This window comes from Mizuhopecten yessoensis, unplaced genomic scaffold (assembly GCF_002113885.1).
Source record: "Mizuhopecten yessoensis strain PY_sf001 unplaced genomic scaffold, ASM211388v2 scaffold9289, whole genome shotgun sequence".
NCBI lineage: Eukaryota > Metazoa > Mollusca > Bivalvia > Pectinida > Pectinidae > Mizuhopecten > Mizuhopecten yessoensis.
The window spans coordinates 57,572-83,607 of NW_018407973.1; the positions used below are offsets into that span (position 1 = coordinate 57,572).

A 26,036-nucleotide genomic window follows, 5' to 3' on the forward strand; every position below is an offset into this window, starting at 1 on the left:
TTTAGATTCCATAACAGGTAAAAAAGCATCATATGATGAATGACACTAGGACTAATTGTTGCCGACCTTCACTGAAGCAGTTGAGACCATCCACAATCTGAATGTCTGGTTCTATCTGAGAGGATACTACAGTGACACCATCCGAGGATACCAACACTGTCCCTGTGGACGAGTTGGCCTCAACAGTCGTGTAGTAGGTCTACAATAAACAAAATAATCTTAGTAATATTATGTAGTGTGCAGCAATTATTTGATAAATATAGATGATATAACCATTTCCGGTGGAGATTCATCTATGATAACGCAAAGCAAACGATGTAGATGGTTTAGTGTTTACAAACTACAAGATTTTACAGTACTCACAAAATAAGTTAGTGTTAAAACGTTGTTATCGATTCTTTTTCAATATGTCTGTTAATCGAGTTATTAGTTAATCCCAGCATTATTATATGACACATGAATCTAGCTTTTCCAGCATTTAACATTTATATTGAAATATGACTCCCTGGCATTTCCGCAATGATTGAATCTACCACTCAACAATTCTCCTTTAGGAATCTAAATGTTAATCAGATGAATGATTAATAAAACTCCTTATGTCATCAGTTTCTTGAAAAAAAATCGTTTCATCTGTTTATCCATTACGTAAGAAAAAATATATACTAAACTGGAAGGGGAGGGTGCTCTAGGGGAGGAATATTGTTGTCGTTGTTAAGCTCTATCTGAAGTTATTTTATTATTCGTCTTACTGGTAAAACCTGAACAACTATTAAAGAACCCGTCGTTCATAAACTATCTATTATGAATGACATCCCCAGTATTTGCTCAAAATTTAATCCCTCTGCAAATTTGGTTCAGACTGGCACTAATTAAACGCTTATATTGTTATATTGTATTAACGACTTTTTTGCATTTGTTACAAACCTCCAACTGCTTTAGTAGTAATCCCTCGATGAGATATGTTGTCTCGTATCCGACATACACAGGTCCAAACACATCGGAAGACATCCTTGTGGTGCCAACGGATACTGTGTAGGTGACGTTCAGGTGAGGATGAGAAAAGCCAGTCCACTTCACACGAAGTTTAGATGTGTCATTTTGAAAGTCAATATCAGGAATATCCTACAATAAAATCACCTTGTATACAAATTCTTATTGTATTTATGGAAATTGATAAAGAACAATGGCAGTTGATGTATCTAATATAATGACTATATTCGACTCGTTGTTATTTCGTTTAATGTTATATATATTTACCTTCCAAATATCGTAGTTTGCCGTCGCCTGAAAAGATAAATGATCAAAGATTGAAAAGATTACATGTAATCATAGACGTCATAAATACTAGGACGGCTGACATAGTTTCCAATTTAACTATTATATATAGCCAATCACGACAAAGTTGTCATTTTATAGGAAAATAGTCAGTGATATATTCTATTTTGTTTCTCTTCTGATTTATATTTTGTTGTCAGTACAAACTAAAACTCATAGCGATGAAGTATTTCTAAATAACTTCGCCAACAATTACCTCAACAGAGATATCAATCACGCTTCCGGGTGTTGGTAACATGACGTCATGTACATACGGGTCTGATGACGATGTGGTAAACAACCCGGCTGTATTCTGGACCTTAATGGTGACGTAATAAGTATGATGTCCGTGGAAATCCCAGTTAATAGTTGCTATGTCTGTGGAGGTACAGTTAGGGGGAAAGTGATCATGTGAACAGGTGGGTCCTTCCTCTAGATCTTTAAACTCCTGTACATCAGTAGCGAAGCGTGACTGCCCTGTCAATATAACAGTCTTTTATATGAACGATGTACATCTTAATTTCAACAATGACTTAAAATAAAAAACATAATTGGAACAGAGTTGGTTTACTGCCAACCTCTAATTGTGACCGACTTAATATGCTATAAATCCCATACACGGACGTCTTTGGATACCCCTGTAAAACTGCCTCCTACTTTTTTTCAAAGATGTCTCCATACTCCGAAATGTTGTTTGACGACATTTATCTATACAGTCACAAGTCTCTAATATAATAAAGGAAGCTAAAAATAAATAAATAAAATAAATAAAAACATTTTCCCCCATATTCCATTTACTGTAATTTTTGTCGGATACGTCATTATTTTAATATACTAGCGATGGTTACAACGTTTCATTTTCATTTTTTTCTTTAAAGATATAATTTAAATACTATGTTTAAACGAAACATAGCATGTTATATCCATTCAGAACAGCTTTTTTTCAAATACGTTATAGCGTTATGAAAAGAGGATTGATCATACCTATGGCATACTGGTACTTCAGATTATATGGCTCCTCAGTGTCAATCACAGCCTCATCAGACCACCACGTGACCAGATATCCCGCATTATATTCAACGTTAATGGGTCCAGCTACGTTAGGTGGTGTTGTATCGATGATTAGTGGACCAATGCTCTTGAAAATAAATAGAAGGTAAAATGTACGAAGATACGAAATATTTTACTAGCTCATGATTTTAACGAATACATGATGTAAAATTGTAACTTAAATATTACATTAAAAAAAAAGGACATCCTTAATGGGTTTTAACAATAACCTTTGATAATTTAAGTTGAATATTCGATATGACGCATAGTATTATGATTGCTTATAACGTATTATCAATATCCCCTATGCATAAATTAATTTAATGTATAAATAAAGATACAAAAATGTGACCAATTTGGCTATAAACCTGGATGACATGGACGTTCGCCTTGCTGGTGGTTTTGATAAGAACATAGAAAATTGACCCTTCTACAAGATCCGGGTGTCTGATTCTGTCATGTGTATGCTGCTTTGTAGAAGTGAAGGAGTACAAATCCGGGGCTGGACTGTATTGTATCGTAGACAAGCCAATCTCGTAACCAAATACGATACTAGTATTTGACATAATACGCCAGGACACCTCAAGCTTGAACATAAAATATTAAATACAAATGAACAAATATGCAAAATACCTATCAACAATTGAATTGAATCAATACAAGTTAACCTAGATAATTTATATGGACTAAAAATTCCGGAGATCACTCATCAAAACCACTGTACTTTTACTTACAGCATATATAACCTGGTCACCTGTTGTTTAGATGTTTATATGAGTATTATATGACAGGTATACTCTAATAGAGAATGATTCAATTAACACATCTGACACTTGTCCACCTGATTCTATTTTACATAACAGTAAAACATATTATAATATACGTAATAATAATGCGTCCTAATACTGAAATTACATATGCGGATAATTGTGAAGAACACTTAATCACTTACATTGTTACTTCTCTCCAGTACAATAACTGATGTATTAGGTACTGCAGATGAAACCACACACTCGGCATTAGAGCTCGTGACCACATCACCATTTACGTATCGGTTGATCGGATACAGAGAAACGTCATCCGACAATGTCGCCATAAGTCTAAAATACAAAATGCGCATAATGGTGTTTTTTTCCAAAACTTTACGCTTCGGTTTGATAGAGTGTCTTACAAAATACAACTTTGGTTTTGACAGCATATTTTTCGCGTACGTTCATTTTTTTTTTTGCTTCGAGATTGTCGGTCCTGCACATAAGGCACTGTACACCATATTTAAAAAACAGATCAGAAAGAGCAATGGAATGTATTTTGACAATAAGTCAATAGCTTGTATTTAGTGTCTCTTGACCTTAATAACTTGTTAATCCCCAACGGCTTATCTGCATGTATCAATATATCACAAAGTGAAAAGTTGTATATTGTTTTTTAATCCTGATGTAATCTAACGAAACGAAAAATTGACGTGCAGACGAACGGACGGACACAAATGTTACTATAGAACCTCATATCTTTAATGCTTAACATTTATAACTTTGTTTACAGTAACCATTTACTAGGTTAAACCAACCTGCAGTCCAATGAAGGATTGGTTACATGATTACGGGTCCTGTTTGAATTCAGAATCCACACGTGATCGGAGGTATCTTGTACAACGCCGCCTTTCACCTTTGCTCCTTTGACAAGCACTTCGGTGACGTTTGGTTCCGCCGTTACTATGGTAATACTGTCCGAACAGACTGGTGCGGACCGTTCCATGGCTCGATTGTAGGCAACCACCGTGACGTAATATGTTCCCTCACTCGATACATTGATCAAAGCTGATGTTCCGAAGGTTTCCTTGACCTTCAACAATCACAAGTTGTTATGCTTTACGTAACATCTGTAAAACGTTAAACGGATTTACTTTCCGGGAACAAAACGAAAAGCTAAAATACGATGAATTCCGAAACATTTGAGAATACAGGAATGGGAATACAGAGAATGGGAAGGTGCTTTACAACGTTAAAAGTGTAGGTACTTCAGGTAAACAAATTTCAGCAACAAATTTACGGCCAACCTCATAAACTTATTCAACCTCCTTGTTACGTCAATAACTACCAAAAATCAAAATAAACGAATTAAGGAACATTTAAAATTTAACACAAACGAAAAAAAATCATTAACGTATTGAATTATTATTTGTTTGTTTCTTTGAATTTTTCCAAAACGTTTTTAGTACCTTTAGAGAATATTTATGTTAGTAACAAAGAATCAGTGTATGTATACAGCTACATAGTTTGATTGCGTTATCATTACAGTTTAAAATTTGAAATGCATTGGTTTACATTCATCTGGTAATTTTTCATAAATTCCTTTAGTTATTTCTTTCCACATACCTTTTCACCTTGACTGTTTGCATTAAAATCATCCTTATAAATGCAGGCGTGATCTACTCCATACTGATACAGCAAAACGCCGCTCTCCTTGTCAAAGAACCCATCCCAGTATGTATGGAACATCTGGTCCTGTTGGAAATCTATTTCTGGCTGACCTCTATGACCTTCCATGACATAGCCAACATGGGGAGGCGTTGTATCGATGGTTATCTGTACATTGTAACATATTAAAATATATTTGCGTCAATATTTGAATAGATGGGTATGATAATGAAAAAAGAAGATGAAATTAACTCAGCAAACACTATTTATTCGATGTACTGTACCTAATTCAATTTTTTTAATGACCCACAACAACTATGTGGATACTGCCATGGTTCTGAGCCTGGCTTCAGTGTCTCGTTACAAACATTTATCTCATGCAAGAGGACTCTTATTCATTCATTATATTCGTTTATCCATTCATTCCGACAATCACTTCACTATGACTTATATTAATATTAAATATGATTAACATTTTATTAGATATTTGCTATTTGCTGGGTTTTTTCTGCATATTGTGTGGTATTTATAAGATACAATCAAAATAGGAAAAAATACGAAAAACACACAAAGTAAGAATATGAAAAAATGCTCTCAAGGGTTTCTCCCCAATTTATTTGACTGTATATTACTTCTCATAACAGTAAACACACTGCACATCCTGAAATTCCATTCACCTTGAAAGAGTGTGTGGTATTCACTAAAGCGTTGTTGGTGGCTGTCACTTCGAACATGTAGTCATGGTTGTGGACCCCCCTGTCCTTTCCCGTGTAGACCCCTCCCTTTGTGGGATCACCCACCAGCTGAGGCTTTACGTTGAAATGTTGATGGTAGCATCCAGAGTAACGCGTACAGTAGCAGTTAGCTCCCCTTGGGTAGGATTCATACTGATCTTCGCATTCCGTAAGATTCTTAACAGATTAAAACAAGGGTAAAAGGAAAATACAGACATAAAAAATGCATTGATTTTTCAACCTGGAATCATTATAAAAAAATGATGACTGAAAAAAACCATTTGAAGTATTCTGCAAAACGACAAAAACATGTTTAAAATCAAAAAGATTTTGAAGATGTTTACAATAACACAATGACATTAACTAATATGAGGTTGCGATCAAATAACGAAATTACGTTTTGTGTCTCAATCGAAAGACCGCCATAATGTCGTTTCATTATTGCGACTTTGCTGTCCGAAACTGAATCTCACTGATAAATCCTTACATTGTGTATATTGCACTTGTACAAAGACAGACATATAAAACAATATATCACCTCTGAATTTCCCTGGGCGATCAACCAGTCCATTCCATGTTGTATGTCTTCTCCAGTAAAGTTATCAAACAGCCTCCACTGAACCGAGTGTAGACCGCTATGGAAATCATACGCCAGCCATTCTATACTGCAAAAGAGAGAATTGGGATAATTGTAGATAGGAAGAGAAGAAAAACGTCTAATAAGCTCAGAAGCTTGTTTAACATATGTTTTGTTTTCAGTTGAATTTAATGTTTTTCTCCCAGATTACTGACAATACTAAATAAATCATGTTAAATAAAACAAATGTTTGCTAAATGCACTTATTTTACCACTTCGTACTGATATGCTTTGATTTCATTAAACAAGCTTGTTCAAATTAAAGGCCGCCTCTAAGTATTGAATGAATGTCGTAATAACTATGCTCTGATTGCAATAACATCGAAGGTCAACACATTTGACCCCAAAATAAACCCATCTGTAATCAATTATGAAAGTGTTCTAACGATATACACATGCTATAAATAGCATTCATACGATTTTGAAGTAGATACAAAATAAATGATACAGGGTGTGATGGAAGACATGTGTGTGATCTGGTTTGACCTGTCATGTTATTGACTTATTTGAAGACTGTCATAGATGTTTTATAGTTGTTATTACAATGTTTCCTACCTTTTCTAATTGTGGTCTTCCAAGCACTAGAATACCTGGTAATTGCAGTATGTATACAATTATCTGAAATGCATTGTTGATGTTGACCAAAACGTTTCATATGATAACAATAATATGTAACAAGGAAACAATTAGATACTCAATGGAAATTTGACAAAGGATATGGACACACTTCTTACTTCATTTCTGTGAGTTCCTCCATTGAGTGAACGCTGATGTTCAGACGATTTCCTCGAGTGAGCCATAGATTTTCAATGACCGGAGGAGAAACATCTTTTATGATGTAAATGCTATCCTGCCAGTGTGTACCAACGGCGTCATAAGCTCTGACCATGATGTTTAATTTATCTCCATCTTCCATAGAAATGTTGACATGCGTCCCCTCCTGGTGGACATCAGATGTGTTTGTATAATTACTGAAGTACACATTGTTATACATCTCGTGTTCTGTGGCAACTGCAAATCGTACGACACCTGTGACATAACATAAAATAAATAATAAATAGATCAAAATCCGATGTACTGTATTGGACCAAATATGAACAACATCCTTTTATATCTCCTTTGCTATTTTTCTAGTCCGATCGTCCCATTTCTTCTCTTAACCATTATTAACCAAATCACTTTAAAATGTATTTATATCTTTGTTTTAAAAGCTTATTGAAATGTTGTGCAATTATAGTTTGTGTAAATAACTAAGCACCCGAAGAACTTAATAGATAGAATACACTTATTAGATTTTTAAAAAGTTATCATTCGTCGATTAGAAAAATAGAATAAGTTCAGTCCACTCCATTATCATGTAAAAGAGTCTACTGGTTAAATAGCTGGACAGAGTTGACTAGAAACCGAGAGAATCATTACCATAACACTAACGGGACAGCAGGACTGATGTTTATTGTGTTGCCCGTGTAACAGGAATTGAGTCTTTTATCAGTATTATATATATACTAAATTTGAAACACCTTGCTATCCTCGTTATACACTGGGAATTATGAATAAAAATGGTAACTTTATTATGAACAAAAACGTTTTCCTGGAATATAAAAATGATTTATTATGAGTAAAACGTGCCTCTGACATTCGCAGTAAAATTGATATTCCGATGACCTTCATGGTCGTCAAGGACATCCTCGACTCCAACGTGAGGCTCCACGGAATGTAGCCAGTGATAGGCGTCATGTCGGGCGTTAACGAATCTTCCGACCCACGTGATATTGATAGTCCGAGTGTCTACAGTAAGCCACGTGTTGTTAGTCTTCACCGACGCTGTCGCTACATAGGTGTAGGCTAGCGGAAGGACATCTACCCGAGATTGATCGTCAAACAGAGAAAGTCGTCTCATACTGCGGTAGTTACCTCCCTTGTCAAATGCGGTGAAGATGATTGAAAACATCCCCGGATGTGAATAAATGAAATAATCCTGTTGAACAAAAAGTAAAACTTGGTTATTTGTTTCTATGTTTACCAGGACTGACAGGCAAATGAATATTTAAGGATTCCGGTACCACTGCAAAATCTGTAACTAAGCTTTTATCTTTTTTCTCCGAATATATTTTATAAAATGAAAGCATGAAAAGTTACAGTAACTATACTATGCATATATTAGTTGAACGATACCATAAAATTAAGAAAAACAATCGTGTATGACAATGTTAGTAAAAAAAGGTCACGTGTGAGAAGAAGAGCTTCTTCATCAGCAAACTACAGTCAGCGCTGGACTTATATCGTTTATTATCAAACAAAAAAAGAATTTGCAGAAGAAATGACCGTTGTTTATCATATATATTTAACTCGAGTCAGCTAATTGTCAAACAATTGTGGAACTTCTCTCTAACATAATACATGCCATAATTCAGTGACTATCCTTGTTGTACAACCAACGACGGTTCGTTTGAGGTGAATTGTTTGCTAATTGATATGCAAAATAAAACTTTAAGTATGCATTAAGGTCCTGCATAGTCCTTACAATGAAAGATAACAGAGTCAAAAGGTGTCAATATTTAAATTGGCACGAACAAAAGTTGAGAGTGTAGCAAAAGTAACGGAATTTATTTATTAACTCTTATGTTTAACCAGCATTCCACCCGTTTTTGTCAATAAACTTATCATATATCCTCCAATTGCTTATTCTATAGATAATTTGATAGTGAGACACAACTTTACCCAATCTGTATTTTGGTTGTGTGTTGCTAGGAAACTCAAACACTCAGATATACTATCTGAGAATTTACTAGCTCGAATGTAGACCTATGTAAGTTATCAGCAATCAGCTCTTGTAAATCTTCTATGCAATACAGTGAATACAAATGTTAGTTGGCACTTACACTATAGGTATCCGCAGACATGACGTCACTACTGTAGACAATGGTGCTCTCTGTCAGGTTTGTTCCGTCGGTCACTAGATCGTATACCTCATAATGGTAATGACCTATACCACCCAGTTCGTCATACCAGCCAAACCAGGAGAATGACGCGTTGCTCTGACAAATAAAATATATATTATAACAATACTAAATATGTAATAACAATATTAGGATATGTAGTATAATGCTTCGAAGATACATAACTGCTAATTTGTTAATTATATCCCGAAAGGCTGAAAGTTCATCATTGTCATGCGTTTACGCTCCCATGATTTTGTTCAATGTTCATGAAACAAGAATATTCTTGTTTGTTTCAGTAGGACATATATAACAAGCACACAATATAAAGTATTTTACAATAAATATATAAAGAAAGAATAACAATAACTGAAATTTGTTTACCTTAATTTTAAACAGTTTGGACAACAATCTCGAAATCATCTGGCTTAAAAAATAGACCATACCTATTAAGTACATACTAATAATCGAAGTAACGGTTTGTTCACATGCGACTCACGTTTGACGTAATGTCTGGAACCGAGAGAGTGTCGAGATCATCAACTTTGCATAGGTCAGAGGGCATTGGGTCAAGATGACAATGTCGCGGAATAACAAAATCAAAACGTATAGTATAGATGTTGTCAAAAGTTCTTCCGACCAGGTTGTATCTCTTGGTGACGTTGATTTCTCTGTCGACATATTGGACGTAGCCGCCATTGGTTGTTGATAGTTCAAAAGTTACACTGTTATAAAGGAAACGTAAAGATATGAACAATTGGACCAAACCTTGTAGATTGTACTACCGAGTAACTACATTGTAAGCTTGTTTATCATCATTAAAAGTTAAACTTCCTTACTACACATAAAAAGGGACAAACTAAATAGGATAATCTACAGGTTTGAAACGGTGTACACAATATCCAAGCATGTTGATTTTACCTAATGGAACAGATACACTATTAATTAAAATCAATGATGAACTGAATAATGTACCAAACAACGCAGGTCAGTGTATTTAAAAGTTTGATTCAAACGATTTTTTTGCGTTGAATACATTTTTTTCTATTAATCTAGGTTATTATGAAAACAGGGGTCCAAATATACCGTTCTGGCCGTCGTGTAGCGATACAAAACCAACACATCAAACCCTAACAATGAACCGAAACAGTGCTACATCACTATTAACTAGTAAGCTGACAATATAAGTGTTGGTCAGGACAAAGTCATTGATATTTTTTAACAGAAATACAACTTATCCATCAATATATAACATTAACTTACGTGTCATTATGCTTAAACGGAAGTGGCCACTCATCCAATGACTGCTCGTGTTCGCAGTGGTAGTTTAGTGCAATAGGGTCGTCCTGAGTAGCAGACGTGCATATCTTGTCTATATCGAACACGTCGACAACTGTTACATTGTAGGGATCCGTTGGGAAGTTGTATGATATATCAAACACACATGTACAATTTGAAACATTATTCATTGTAGTTTCGTTACCAGTACAGGAACAGTTCACGAAGTCAGAGGTCAAACCATCTGCATCAGAGAGAGGACAGCTGCATTTTGTGTGTAAACTGTCAGGGAAGTTGGTAGAATTTACAGACGGATCTCCATGGCAATCACAGATCATGTGATACGTATCATTTACGCAAAATAGTGCTGGAGGATTCATTTCATTGGAGGTGATGTTGACAGTAGATGTTAAATTTCCGTAAAGATCAGTAGTGTTGTCAGCATATGTTTGGTTCTCCATCACGTTGGTCAAATTTGCTATCGCAGACAGGTTGGCACAAGGGTCCCAAGGGTATATCGTTACGATACGTTCTGAAAAAGAGTAATTTATCAGTTGAAGGATAAGAAACATGATTAATACTTTATTGATCTTATTTGTATTTTCGTTTTTCATGAAGTGATTAAGAAATATAATATAATGAATTACTAATATAACACTTTCGTTCTGATATGATAAGGAAAGCATTTGGTTGCATGAAGCCCTATTGCACAAAACCAAGTCCAGGCTTCATGCCTGTAAACATATCGACTATGAAAATATCATATAGCAGTCGGGACATAAAATATTTATTCTTCGTTTATTTTATATATTTTCAGAGAAACCGGTTATTGGTATTTTATTCTCAACGACTTTGTATGGCTCGATTTGTAACTGAAAAGTGTATAAACGATTTTTGAGTCAATTAACAAATGCATGGATAATAGATTGTAAGGGCCTTGCAATTACAATATTATTACGTTGCAGATTACCTTATTTCATGCCATTTAATGCTAGTTAAAGAATAGTACAACATCCTATGGTAATTTATGACCCGACATTACTAAGTTGGGGCCCCAGGACACTGCGTTAGGCCTCTAGGGTTAATTATTGCCCGACATTACTAAGTTGGGGCCCCAGGACACTCTAGGGTTACTTATTGCCCGACATTACTAAGTTGGGGCCCCAGGACACTCTAGGGTTAATTATTGCCCGACATTACTAAGTTGGGGCCCCAGGACACTCTAGGGTTAATTATTGCCCGACATTACTAAGTTGGGGCCCCAGGACACTCTAGGGTTAATTATTGCCCGACATTACTAAGTGGGGGCCATAGGTTACTTAGGTAGGATCCTAGGGTAAATTATGACCCGATATTACCAAGTTAGGACCCTGGGATACTAATTTAACGCACTAAGTTTACCGATTTTGGGTACTATGTAACTAAGTTAGGCCCCTAGGGTAATTAATGACCCGATTTCACGGAGTTAAGGTGCTAGAATTCTAACTTAAAGCACTAATCTTACCAATGTTGGATCCTATATTACTTAGTTAGCGCTCTAGAAAAATAACTCCGGAACTATGGAACACTGTGCTGTGTGCCTGAAAAACTTTCCAAAACCATATGGAGACAACGCATTTATGACAAAAAGTTTAATCGGAGTCATGCTACAAACACCGACAATACGGTATCACTAGCATTAAACTACTGCTTACAATATGGACGAACGTGTATTATGCAAAGACGCGAATAGGCCTCTAATCTGAATCCATAAAACAATTTTCATGAAATAAAGATTTTAAACGTCTGACAAGCTGCCGCGGAAAAGCACATGTTATCTTTAGTATTACATTCGTTTTAAATAAAAATGATTTATGTCTATATTTAAACTCTCGTGTTTTGTACTGTACCAATACTATTCTTTATGATATTAGATTATAAAGTCTGTGCTTGATTGTCAAATCAAAGAGGCAGAAAACCACATACAAACACATGTTAACACTGACTGATAAAACAAGTTAAATTAGGCTTGTTTACTGTGTAAATCTTACGAAAAATCACACCCAAAAAGTAGATACTTAGTACTGCCTTACTTTTTCAACATCGATTTAAACGTAGGCCTACAAATTAGTCTACTTTCATTTTCTTTGAATCTTATTCCATATACTAGTATCAAAAACTTGTTTGATATTAATTATCAGTCCACCATTTTTCGTGCGTCCTCTCAAGATATGAAAGATTGTAATCGTTGTAATTATCACTCATTTGAAAATAAATATTGGGGTTATAGATTGTGTCAGTACAATCACCCTACCTAGGGCATAGTTATATACCAATTTTGTACACGTACAGCGCTTTGATTGTATTCATTTCAAATCGGTGATTTAAACTGGTAAAACTTCATCGACCGATAAGAAATGGGAATGAGATCAACTTCCTTGTTGAAAAAACCCGCCAATATACATTAACTATTAATTGGTCTAATAAGCCGATTTTCGCGGTTTATTTAATGTATTTTCTAGTGAATATAACGATAATAAGGTGCACCTGTCACATTGATTTGATTCTACTCTGAGGTCGTTAGAAGAACGAATATAGAATAAGTCATATTTCTCAATGTATATTTTTGAAAAGGGCTAATGTTTATCTACATCATGGTAAAGAGTTAGAAGTTGTCATAACAAATATTATTGAACGAAATAAGTGGAACCTTAAACTATTTCTAAATATGAATAAACATTTTTCACACTTAATCCAACCCCTTAAAATTATTGTTAGCACAATATGTTTAAGATACTTTGACAATAAAAGTAAATACATTTTGACACCTTTATGCATAATGATCCTAGAAGAAGTTAGACGTGTGTCCCGGAAGAATAAGAAGCTTCTCCTACTTTATCGACGACATCCGCCATTTAAATTTAGGTTGAATTTAAATGATACCACGTCCTCTAAGCGGGATCTCGGTAAGTGACAACGAATAAGCAAGGCGACTTATGAGCATAATCATGACAAACACAACCTTGCTTACATTCAGAGGCATACATAGATCTCATAGGAAATAACGACTGTGTGGTCTCTATATGGACTTCTAAATTTTAACAACCATGCTTGAATTTAGAAACTATAGCAACATTTTGTTTGTTTGTTTAACGTTTTTGTTTGAAAAAAGGATGGATGGTTTGTTCATATATTTGACACATTGAATATTCCACACCGTCGTTATTATATATATTGACATATATTGTAAAGCGGATGGAAAATAACATGAATGAAAGTTTTTATGCAACATTTTGTTTTGCAATTTTTAAACGTCTATTTCATGTTTTATATACACACATATCTTTACCTCGGACAAGTCGCATGACGATTTTCCCGGAAATTATACCGTACTTGAAATCCGTTATAAATTGATAAGGCGTTGGTACCATTCCTCGCAGTGCATTTTTTGCTGTGAAGTACGCATGCGTATTATTCAAGTCCTCCATGTTTGTCCACACTGTATCTGGATCGTCTGTAAGGTTAGGGTCATCCGGGCACTTTGTATCCTTATTCTGAAAGGACAGTTTTATCTGATTTGACAAAACTGTAGGGACATCCACAACTAAAAATAAAGCAAATTTTTTAATTAATATACAATAAAACAACCACTACTTTCCAGAAAAAACCCCATTTAATGTTAATACTCCTGGGTCTGTTTTACTTCATATTAACCAGGTATTGTAAACAAATCAGTTTTAACGGCATTCATTTTTTTTGCACTAGCAAATTCAATGTTTTTAAAATACACTAACTACAGAAAGGAATAAGTGTGCTAATTCCTTATTGCAATACAATATGATATACCGTTGAATGCTTTAGTATGAGTGTGCTATTTATATTAACATCCAACTTGAAACTGTAGTTCATAGTAGCAGACTTAAACAACGTTCATAATATCTATGTAATTTATCATGTCTTTAGGAGTCGGGGTCCGTCGTATAAAAAGCTCAGCTTGACCACACTAATCTTTTATATGATATAATGTAATAGGTTGTCAACTCCCAGAGGACAGAATACAAGAAAAATATTGATAAATATCGGTTTTTTCGTTTGCTTGTTTTATCAATTTTGTTTTTCAAACATACTTTTATAGATTGCAAAAATTGCAGAAACGGTGTGTTGACTTATCCAGCTTTGAAAACACGGGTCGTGGGACTATTTTCTTGAACCTGGAATTATATATTAACTTTATGATATCTTGTATGAGTAGTCACTCTAATGGACAGCTTTTATATACTAATGATCGTACTTATCAATGGCATGAATTTGAATGTATTAATACTCCTACAAGTGTAATGCCTGTTAACTGGTCAGTTTGTAAGCAAGAACAAGTCTTCAAACTCGATTTGAATAACTCAAATTAAATGTTTAATATATTCGTAACTCAATATCGGCAAGAAAGCAAACCTGATGTGGCACCGTCGAATTTATTAACTCTTCCGTATCAGTCGAAATTGTTTTGTGTAATGAATTTATGATTGAGCATTTGTTTGCATGTACATACAGCAAGTTAACAAAGAGTAAACAAGCATTACCTGTCTCACAGTGTTGTCCTGTGAACCCTTCATGACATTGACAATTCCCGACAATTTCTCCTTCACAGGTGCCCGGGAAGCAATGACGACTGTCAGATCGCCATGAACACGTTTCTGGAAACACAAAAAGGGTAAATTGTTACATTCTGCCTCAATGTCTTGTAATCTTAGTAGAGTGCTGATAAAATTCATTGAACTTGAGTCTATCAAACTTTGTTTCCAACTTGTGGAATTATCTCAAGCTATTGTTCACGATATAAAAACAATTGGTATAGTACTTTAAGGTGCAAGAACATGAAAACATAATTTTAAGTTTGGATAGGAGGAAATAAAGCATGAATTAAAATACGTTTATGATATCACAATGGTAATACAGACGTTTACAAGACACCATGCTGTCTGTGTGCCTTGAGTAGGCTCTCCATCCTGGTAGGTCCTTCACCTCTCCATCACAGTACATACACCTTACGTTACTGGCCACCATACACCGCTGGTGCTTACAGTTGGCTATTTTTGGACAAACTGCACAACAAAAACATTGAATTTATTTTGAGGTTATTTTAGTTTGAATATTGGTATGTCAAATTGAATTATTTACATAACACGATAACTTTAAATAAACCCATACTTTCACAGTTTGGTCCGTTGCCGTAAAATCCGTCGTTACAGTTTCCACAGACCTCTGGTGACAAACAACTTCCGCCACTGTTGTGTTGACGGAAGCCACTTCTGTACTCTACATAGTCTGCATGATACACACTACAAGCGGCTGGATCGACTCTTCCCGCACAAATGGCTGCAATTGTATCGGAAATGAATATATTACTTTTTCATGTATGTCTATATAATAGAGTTAGTTTCCATACAAGAACATATTTGGGCATGAAAACGTGTTCCCTGTCGACGGATTATACTTCACCAATCACTCTCTGTGTTCTTTTCTGAGCAAGTTTCAATAAAAAGATTGCACCATTACTAAAAATGATTACTTGTGGAATCAATATTCACTGACTGGTCATGGATTATTCAAACCAACATAAAAATAACATCACTGATGCTGGATGTTAATAAGATATTTCAATTTCTATCATATCAACTACTTAAAATATGGTTAGTAGAAGTTAGGTATAGGTTATTCAAGAATTAAATCGTGATGATATGACATTTAAGTCATTATGGAAAAACACAGCTTTACTGGCAAACATCATAGTGCTCGCAAGCACATTTTGATGTTTTGATTTTCTCTTGAATATCTGATGCATAACTTACCATAATCACAAGCAATGTTATCTTTCGACAGGTAGCCGGTACAGCAGTAGGGCACACCAACATAGTAGTACCTGAAATATAGTACTGTAGTTAATGTAGTAAATACATTAGTCTTCGTAAAACAAAGTTTCATAATAGCATTCTTACCGTGAATTTCTTATGTATATCATCCATCAATTGTAAGGCAATACAAATTTACGGTTCATAAATATAACTTTGAGGTAATAGAAATCACAGATTGTTTAAAAATCACATGTGGAATTATTTTCGTCATATAAAAAACGAATAAATAACAATAACCCCCTCTCATATTTGAAAAAAAAGCAAATATATTGTTCTTGAGCAGATTCTCTCGAGACTTGAGGAAAAATGTGTTTGGCCCTTTTTTCAAAACTTTCCGGTCTCTTGTAAAATAGGATAGATTGTCTGTCTCAGGTTTGGTCAGGGGTCATTGGGGAAACTCCCGTTTTTGTCTGAGACAGGATCTGTTTCATTTTAATTCAAAGTGGGTGATTAAAAGTAACGAGTTTAAATTCTCTGCAATACATAAAAGGTTATGGTGACAAATTCACAAAATAGAGGGTTCCCGACGTACCTGGTCCGTGTACACCTCTTCCAGAATCGTCCGCATTTTGTATGGTAGCGAGTGCTACGTTGTTCTGATCTGATACATACATGGTTTCTGAAAATATCGATGATACAAACATATAACGAGATGTGAACTATAGAAACAGTTGGTGCTGTATGTATTGTTTGCTTTTTTATATGTTGATTTTGTTATAAAAAAAACACCTATTATAATGCCTGTAGTTACAGATAGGAATATCTGTCTAAAAATCATGAATGATAGGTATATCTCTTTAAGCCTTATAGATAACATGGCAGGGGTGGGGGTTGACACAATGACCAAAAGGACATCTTTCTTAATAAACACACATAGCCACCACCATTTCAAGGTGCAATTGACAAATTGTGAGTGAGCAAGTGAGTGAGTGTCGACTCATTATTATGAGCTTGCCTCACAGTGTACTGTAATATTTTAGTGGAAAGAAATGTATGATATATAATCTGATATGCAAAGCCATAATAGTGCTTCTTTGGCGTTAATTTTAGATGGAATGAAATCATGTTGATCACGTTGTTCTATACATTCATTTCCTTTATATGTGTCACAGATTTCTATCTGATGCATGTATTTTCCATGTTTATTCCACACATTTGAAGAAAGATTATTTGATAAAAGCAAGCATTTAAATGGTACATAAATTATGTATAATAAAATGAAAACAGTTTTAAACTTCATGTCTTATAGGTCTATTTTTTTTACTTCAAATGATTTTCATTCGTTCACATTAAGGAACCCAGATTTTGAGTGTGATTGATCGTGTTTATTTCACTTCCTGCTTGGCCAGGTAATTACATTCGGGTTAAAACATGCCAATGAAGTCTTTCACACCAGAAATCACACTGACAAAGGGGATTGATATATGTATGCAATCTCATGAATAAACACTTAAAAAAGTACAATAGTGGAAAATATTGACTGACTGAACATGAAACAATAATATACATTGTAGTTTGATCAGAAATACAATAGACGCCATTTGTTAGAGAGTGTGTAGGTGTAACTATGTGGTGATAGTATTGGTAGCATAGCGCATTGTTAAAATTCATACAAATTTCTTATATTTCTATACCTACTCTTTATACAGAAGAATTTCTGTCCCTGAAGAGGACTTATCTGAGTCACGAATAAGTCGCTTGTTCAGACATACGTTTTCTTTATTACATTGTGATTTTTAATTGTTTTTCATATCATTTCATATCATTTCTGTGATAGTGCACAGTACATTAAACTCTCATGATTATCATTGAAAATACGTGTTTTATAAGCCGGGTACATTCTTGCTACATCCAGTAAATCGGTAATTTGTTTTGAATGACTAACAGTTATATTGAATTGATATTTTACAGAAGGCAATTTTCATCAAATAAAACCGTGATTACTAGCAATAACTTTTGTATCAATTACAAATGAAACATCGTGATAATATATCAACCCTTCAACCATCACAGACAGGTCGTTATTACCTAGGTATACAAAACTTGATGAGTTGATTTAACACTAGGAAGAAATTGATTTTATCTAAGCCGGGTTTAACTTTCTAAACAGACTTCTCCAAAGATAAAAAATAACATAATTTAAAAATATACATGATCGTTATATATACAGGTAGTAATAACTTAGAAATAATTATAGTCAGTTTGTAGCTTTGGACTTTTAAACGGCATTATTCTTGTCTCGGTCAAGTATTTTAAGTCATGTCATAAGAAGATCTTCAACGGCTCGTTGTTTACTTTCAATTGAGTGCAATCTTTATTTTGAATAACGAGTAAACATATGACACATGTAGTGTTGTACTGAACGAATTACTGAGTGTCGAGAGGGCTGATTTCTCGTGATTATACTTTATAGTAGCGTGGCAAATAAATGAGAATGTAATTGTAGCTTTAAGGTACCCCATATAGATGGAAACATAGATAGGAACGTTTTTTAGGAGTGACGATTGATGATAATTAATATCAATTTGAGTATTAGGCATATGCTCCAGCGAGAATAGATGTCAATCATAATCGATCATCATATTATCAAAAAGAATAAAATAGTTGTAATTACAATGAAAATATACAACAATACCATATCTCCATAGTTTGGCCTTTTCGCAATTTCATCCACTATTGTTTTCTATGCAAGGACTGATTGACCCAAAAACAAAACCCATATCATGATGAGTTAACTCGACAATAAATTTCTGCTGAAACATTCAGCTCGTTTGTCTATTGAAGCAATACATCAAGCAGGATCTATAGGTCTTATATTCTGTAAATAGGTCTGTAGCCTTTCGCCATCAAAATCAATAATAATGACTTCTGATTGACCCGTCTCTTAAAGGTTTAAAGTTCAGGTCATTACTTGAAGTTTTTTCTTTGCAGATCAAAACAATACACACTCAAGATCATTGTCAACTCTATCCTAATATCCAATACGCAGGTATCGTTTTATACAACTACTTATAGAAGGTTTGTATCGGATACTGAGTTCAATCCAGATTAAGGCAAGACTATGTATATTTAGATCAGGATCAACACATGCAGAGTTAGTTCTATCCCTCCTGTAAACATGATCAAAGTTTCCAAAAGCAATCTCTGAGATTCATCGAGATATGTTTCTGAAACGAAAACAAGTAGGAAAAAACAAATCATATAAAGTAATTGACGATCACGGATTTTCATTTATAGTACTACAAATGTACAGCAGTAAAAAAGGGCTTCTTTATAAAAGTACTATTAAATAAGTTTATCGATTTTATGTTAAAATTGGTTCGATCGCACGACTCCTGAAAGCAAGGATGCAGGAACGTGAAATGTTAGTTATAATCACCGTAGAAATACTTTTATCATTTCCATTGGTATCTAAAAAAGGTATAATTTTAAAGATTTTACTTCAAATATACGACAAGATATCACGGTGCCGGAGTTTGTGTGCAATACACACGTCATTTGTATCAGAATACAACTCCACTCCGATGTGTAAAGCTTGGCGGTATTTACTTAAAATTATAGATGTTATCCTGATTCTTTAAACCAAAAATAGTGTTCATTACATTTGTACCATATTTCTGTTGTTTAAAACACATCAGCAATTTCTCGGTGATTTTGCAAATAGCCTTGCTTGATCTGCTCAAAAATGCAAATCAAGACGCGGGCAATTTACCATCTTATAAGGAAAGACCCGAAATAAACAATGAGCAACTATTTTAGGTATCGGGTCACCTGCCCTACCACGTGGTTACCGGGATACTCCTGTTTCCTTCTACATTCATACCCCTGCGCGCTACATCCGGGCCAACAAGAGTGATTAATATGAGTTGAAATACATTGTTTCATAATTGTTATAAAGTTACTTTAGTTACATAAACACAGTTAAAATAGCTCAAGACCTCTCGGCAAACGGGGCTAATTATTAACTGTACAAAATGTCATTTTCATAGTAATATCAAATCAACCTTGCTACATTTTTGTATATGTATCTCCAACCAAAAAACGTGTATTCCCTAATGAACAATGATTAAACGAAACATAGAATAATGATAAACCGAATAAAACAATATTTGTAAGCGGTCAAAATATCAAATAAAAGTAGTTAAAACCTACTTGCTGCGCAGTAAAAAAATGAATAAAAAAAAACCGTTTCATATTCCTTCATGAAAATTTTAAAAATATAAATAAGCGGAATAGTTTATTCCAATAAAATATACATTTGATTTCTACTTACCTTCCTGCTACAACAGAATCTGTTGGTTGTATAAACACTATAACTAACAAACAACTGAACGTTGTCCCGAGGGTGTTGACGGTGGGAAACATGTCGTCAGGTATGGTATGTATACAAGCTTACACCTAACTACTACCAGGTAAATTTTACTTCCTGATTGTCAAGTCCATTTATTTTTAACTATTTCATTCAATGATTGATGTTTCTTGTTATGGTTTAACACAGAGGTGCAATTTAAAAATAAAATTAAGTCCAATGATGGCGATGACTTGTAACCAACAAAAAAAGGAACACCTTATAATGAGCAAACTTTTATTATCAGGATACCTGTATACGTATATGTTACCAGATACCATTGTAGAGTTTACATATATATTCAACTCCTCTTAGATAACACGAAATCCATATATTCCGAATTCTGATATAAACTGAAACGATAAGTCCTGACATATCCAATTTGTGTTGTTGTATATGCCACATTGACAATACACTGAAACTGTAAACAAATTATAATGTTATAAATAAGACCTTGGTAGGTCGGTCAGACAGGGGTTTAAATAGCCTGCTATTCATTACCCGTATAAAGCACCAGTTAGCATCGTGGGTCGTGTAAATATAATCACAATGTACACAGCAAAGTATAATATTTGATAATGTATGTTGTTCCTAACTACCTCTGACAATTGTACTGGTTAAATATACAATGTACACACTCAACAGGACATGACATTTATATCTATACGTAATTTATTTGTTACATTTCAGATAACATGATATGTATTCCGGAAAGAATATTTGAATAATCAGAAGAATGATTAGTTTTATTTAGGACATAAGTAATCTTTGTTTGGAAGATAGCGTCGCTCATTTTACAATTTTAACGGTAGATTTCAGATAGTATTGTTTGTTGCACACTCTTTTTCTGTAATATGTCGATTGGGATATTGTTATTGTGTGTTTTGTTTTAAATATAACAGTTGCTTCCTTGCAATTGTTCACTATTAGAGTACAGGGGCACTATCGTCATAGAATGCATAGTTATCATTTGGGAAAAGGTGAACAATTATCTGCCATTAATAATTGGTAATGATCTCAATCTATTTCTGAGCATAATATTGCCTTCTTAAGCAATTGATGTTCCAACGCCGTCATAACACATGCAATCGATCATCACTAAAATAGCTTTTATAACGGAAGCTAAGCGGTTTTTTTGGTTCTGCTCCACGAATCGAACCACGGCAGTGGTGCCTGAATATCCACCTCCCACTTTGCAATTTTTCCAAAAGGTAAAATTTGTAAATTTGAGAAAAGGAAAAGAAACAGCTTATATTTTTTTGAATAACAACGATTTGACTCCTCTGCAAATGGTGATACGTGACTCTATTTGGTAAAAAAACGATAGTGATGGAATGGGTTCAGCTAGAAAAATATATATTTTAACATTATCCCCCAATGGACAACAGCATGATATCACATGCATATATATCAAAACATAGACTAGACGTTTACAAAGAAGATTACGTAATCACAGCCCAAAATTTTATTTTGTGAACCATTAGCAGGTATTTATCAACTCTATAGTATGGTACAACGCTTATGTTTGCTATCACAATAACGACATTGGTACACATCAGTCTTGTAAATAATATGCTTTCGAAGGTTTTGGTCTGGTGACAGAAAAATCAATATCTATATAATTATACACTATGGTTTTGATAGTAAGGTAGTCCAAAAAGTTTTACAGTTAAATGCTTTCCGATGTTTTATGATTAATGTCAAGTTCAGTGACAAATCCATGATATGTTTACTGTTCAACAAACAGCCAAATCCATGTACATAGTATATAAATGGCTATAGTAACTGAAGTGCGAAGGTAGCGTTTACACCGTCATCCTAGGACTGTTGTGAATCTATAATCAGACACTGTGAGAGTTCGAATTGAAGCTTTGCGACTCTCTCCACTTCGAGACAATAACTAGCAGTTCTTTTTTCTGTAAATTAAAATCTATTTATTTTACAACAATTTTAAAACAAATTCTAAAACAAATGTATCAATATAATATTACTCTTGTTGGCCCGTATAGTAGCACAGGGGTCTTATTATGGCAGGAAACCGTATTAATCGGATGGAAACCCACGTGGTTGGGCAGGTGACCCCATTCATTTTCATATCCGATCGGGAAATCGAACCCTGACCGTCTTGGTGAAAGTGTGCTTCCCTGCTAAAAGATCATTGTCAATAAGGCAAGATCTTGTATCCCCTGATCAAGTCTACATTTAATATTAATGGTATTATAAGCGTTAAACAAGACAACAACACCTGACAGAGTTAGTTCTATCCTTCCTGTAAACATTACCGAAGTTTCCAAAAGCGATCTCATAGATTCACCAATATAAGTTACAGAAACGAAACAAATAGAAACAACAATATCAAATTAAGACATTAAAAAAACATACTAGATATATATATAAAAAAGGCATCATGTTAAGTTCAAATATTCAACAGAATATTACGGTATCGGATACACACAACATTTGTATTAGAATACAACTGCACTACGATATGCAAAGGTTTTCGGTACTTATTTAAATACGATATATGTATTTCCTATACAAAAAGTGTTTATTATCATATCTCTGTTGTTTAAAACACATCGGCAATTTTCTGATGTTTTTTCCCAATTGTATTTTGTTTAGTAAACTCACATATAAAAATCAAGTCGCGGACAATCGATGGTTTTTCTGACCCGAAATAAAGAATAATCAATTATTTAAGACACTGTTTAGAGATACTGCACAGGTTGTCCTCGGGGGGAAAGGATCGAACTTGTACCTATCAGCATACTAGTATTTAAACAGGGAGTGTTCGATTCCCCGATCTGATGTAAACACAGTTGAAAACGCTCAGAACTCTTGGCTAACGGGACTGATTATTTTTTTACAGGACAACATGCCATTTTATAAGTAAAATTAAATAACCAAAATCGACCTTAACAGATTGATTTTAAACCTTAAACCCTGTATTCTCTAATGACCAATTATTGAGACAAATATTATAAAATAAACCAGTAAATAAAAAATATATATAAAAAAAATGGAGCAGTTTTAAGTTTACTGTTGCGCGGTAAGAAAAAAAGGATAAAAACCCCGATCTAATTACTTAAGGCAATTTTTTAAGAATACACCTACGATGAATAGTTAATTCCGATAAAATGGACATTTGATTTTTACTTACCTTCCTGCTACAACAGAATCTGTTGGTTTTATATAAAATATAACTAGCAAACAAAAGAACGTTGTCCTGAGGGTGTTGGCGGTGGGGGACATGCCGTCAAGTATGGTTATGTATACTAGCTTACACCTAACTACTTCCAGGTGAATTTTACTTCCTGATTGTCAAGTCTATTGACTTTTAACAGTTATATTCGATGACTTATGAGCGATGTTTAACGTAATATATATGTGCAATATTTAAGTTCATTGTAACCTACACAACCCTACCCCGTATACTCAGGAAACTTTATAATCAATGTACCTGTATAACTATATGTTACATTTGAGTGTTAACTAAACGTTACAGGTATTGTACTAGAAATGCACTACGTTGAGACTTGTAGTTCACTACGTTGAGACATGCAGTTCACTACGTTGAGATTTGTAGTTCACTACGTTAAGACTTGTATTTCACTATGTTGAGACTTGTAGTTCACTACGTTTAGACTTGTAGTTCACTACGTTAAGACTTGTAGTTCACTACGTTCAGACTTGTAGTTCACTACGTAAAGACTTGTAGTTCACTACGTTGAGACGTGTAGTTCACTATGTTGAGACTTGTAGTTCACTATGTTAAGACTTGTAGTTCACTACGTTGAGACGTGTAGTTCACTACATTGATACTTTGTAGTTCACTACATTGATACTTTGTAGTTCACTACGTTCTGACTTGTAGTTCAATACGTTGAGACGTGTAGTTAACTACGCTGTGACTTGTAGTTCACTACGTTTAGACTTGTAGTTCACTACGTTGAGACTTGTAGTTCACTACGTTGAGATTTGTAGTTGACTACGTTAAGACTTGTATTTCACTATGTTGAGACTTGTAGTTCACTACGTTTAGACTTGTAGTTCACTACGTTAAGACTTGTAGTTCACTACGTTCAGACTTGTAGTTCACTACGTTAAGACTTGTAGTTCACTACGTTGAGACGTGTAGTTCACTATGTTGAGACTTGTAGTTCACTATGTTAAGACTTGTAGTTCACTACGTTGAGACGTGTAGTTCACTACATTGATACTTTGTAGTTCACTACATTGATACTTTGTAGTTCACTACGTTCTGACTTGTAGTTCACTACGTTAAGACTTGTAGTTCACGATGTTCAGACTTGTAGTTAAACTACGTTCTGACTTGTAGTTAAACTACGTTAAGACTTGTAGTTCACAACGCTGACACTTGTAGTTCACTACGTTTAGACTTGTAGTTCAATACGTTGAGACGTGTAGTTCACTACGCTGTGACTTGTAGTTCCCTACGTTTAGACTTGTAGTTCACTACGTTGAGACTTGAAGTTCACTACGTTGAGATTTGTAGTTGACTACGTTAAGACTTGTATTTCACTATGTTGAGACTTGTAGTTCACTACGTTTAGACTTGTAGTTCACTACGTTAAGACTTGTAGTTCACTACGTTCAGACTTGTAGTTCACTACGTTAAGACTTGTAGTTCACTACGTTGAGACGTGTAGTTCACTATGTTGAGACTTGTAGTTCACTATGTTAAGACTTGTAGTTCACTACGTTGAGACGTGTAGTTCACTACATTGATACTTTGTAGTTCACTACATTGATACTTTGTAGTTCACTACGTTCTGACTTGTAGTTCACTACGTTAAGACTTGTAGTTCACGATGTTCAGACTTGTAGTTAAACTACGTTCTGACTTGTAGTTAAACTACGTTAAGACTTGTAGTTCACAACGCTGACACTTGTAGTTCACTACGTTTAGACTTGTAGTTCAATACGTTGAGACGTGTAGTTCACTACGCTGTGACTTGTAGTTCCCTACGTTTAGACTTGTAGTTCACTACGTTGAGACTTGAAGTTCACTACGTTGAGATTTGTAGTTGACTACGTTAAGACTTGTATTTCACTATGTTGAGACTTGTAGTTCACTACGTTTAGACTTGTAGTTCACTACGTTAAGACTTGTAGTTCACTACGTTCAGACTTGTAGTTCACTACGTTAAGACTTGTAGTTCACTACGTTGAGACGTGTAGTTCACTATGTTGAGACTTGTAGTTCACTATGTTAAGACTTGTAGTTCACTACGTTGAGACGTGTAGTTCACTACATTGATACTTTGTAGTTCACTACATTGATACTTTGTAGTTCACTACGTTCTGACTTGTAGTTCACTACGTTAAGACTTGTAGTTCACGATGTTCAGACTTGTAGTTAAACTACGTTCTGACTTGTAGTTAAACTACGTTAAGACTTGTAGTTCAC

The 26,036-nt window shown here is 34.5% G+C and overlaps 2 protein-coding genes across 2 annotated transcripts; both read right to left on the minus strand.

Annotated features, from left to right (window-relative positions):
* Positions 1–16: 16 nt before the first annotated feature.
* Positions 17–4,152, minus strand: LOC110457654. The gene is made up of 8 exons (XM_021509008.1): positions 3,932–4,152; positions 3,317–3,464; positions 2,733–2,951; positions 2,299–2,452; positions 1,532–1,791; positions 1,258–1,284; positions 925–1,122; positions 17–199 (listed from the first exon to the last, which is right to left on the minus strand). Exons 1-8 carry the CDS (start codon positions 4,117–4,119, stop codon positions 29–31), a joined length of 1,365 nt encoding a protein of 454 aa, XP_021364683.1. The 5' UTR covers positions 4,120–4,152; the 3' UTR covers positions 17–28.
* Positions 4,153–4,721: 569 nt separating this feature from the next.
* Positions 4,722–20,622, minus strand: LOC110457647. Its single transcript, XM_021508998.1, has 15 exons — positions 20,531–20,622; positions 16,790–16,876; positions 16,195–16,265; positions 15,554–15,721; positions 15,304–15,447; positions 14,926–15,039; positions 13,698–13,952; positions 10,355–10,901; positions 9,591–9,816; positions 9,035–9,190; positions 7,782–8,130; positions 6,887–7,181; positions 6,054–6,180; positions 5,459–5,692; positions 4,722–4,949 (listed from the first exon to the last, which is right to left on the minus strand). The coding sequence occupies exons 1-15, from the start codon at positions 20,620–20,622 to the stop codon at positions 4,722–4,724; spliced, it is 3,093 nt and encodes a 1,030-aa protein (XP_021364673.1).
* Positions 20,623–26,036: the final 5,414 nt, after the last annotated feature.

Coding starts and splice junctions, on each gene's coding strand:
- LOC110457654 (XM_021509008.1), bottom strand. CDS start 4,119: ATGGAACGGTCCGCACCAGTCTGTTCGGACAGTATTACCATAGTAACG. Junction 2,952..3,316: donor TACTGGAGAGAAGTAACAAT/GTAAGTGATTAA, acceptor TTTATGTTCAAG/CTTGAGGTGTCCTGGCGTAT. Junction 1,285..1,531: donor TGATTGATATCTCTGTTGAG/GTAATTGTTGGC, acceptor TTATCTTTTCAG/GCGACGGCAAACTACGATAT.
- LOC110457647 (XM_021508998.1), bottom strand. CDS start 20,622: ATGTTTCCCACCGTCAACACCCTCGGGACAACGTTCAGTTGTTTGTTA. Junction 15,722..16,194: donor TAACATTGCTTGTGATTATG/GTAAGTTATGCA, acceptor ATACAATTGCAG/CCATTTGTGCGGGAAGAGTC. Junction 8,131..9,034: donor TGTCTGCGGATACCTATAGT/GTAAGTGCCAAC, acceptor TTTGTTCAACAG/GATTATTTCATTTATTCACA.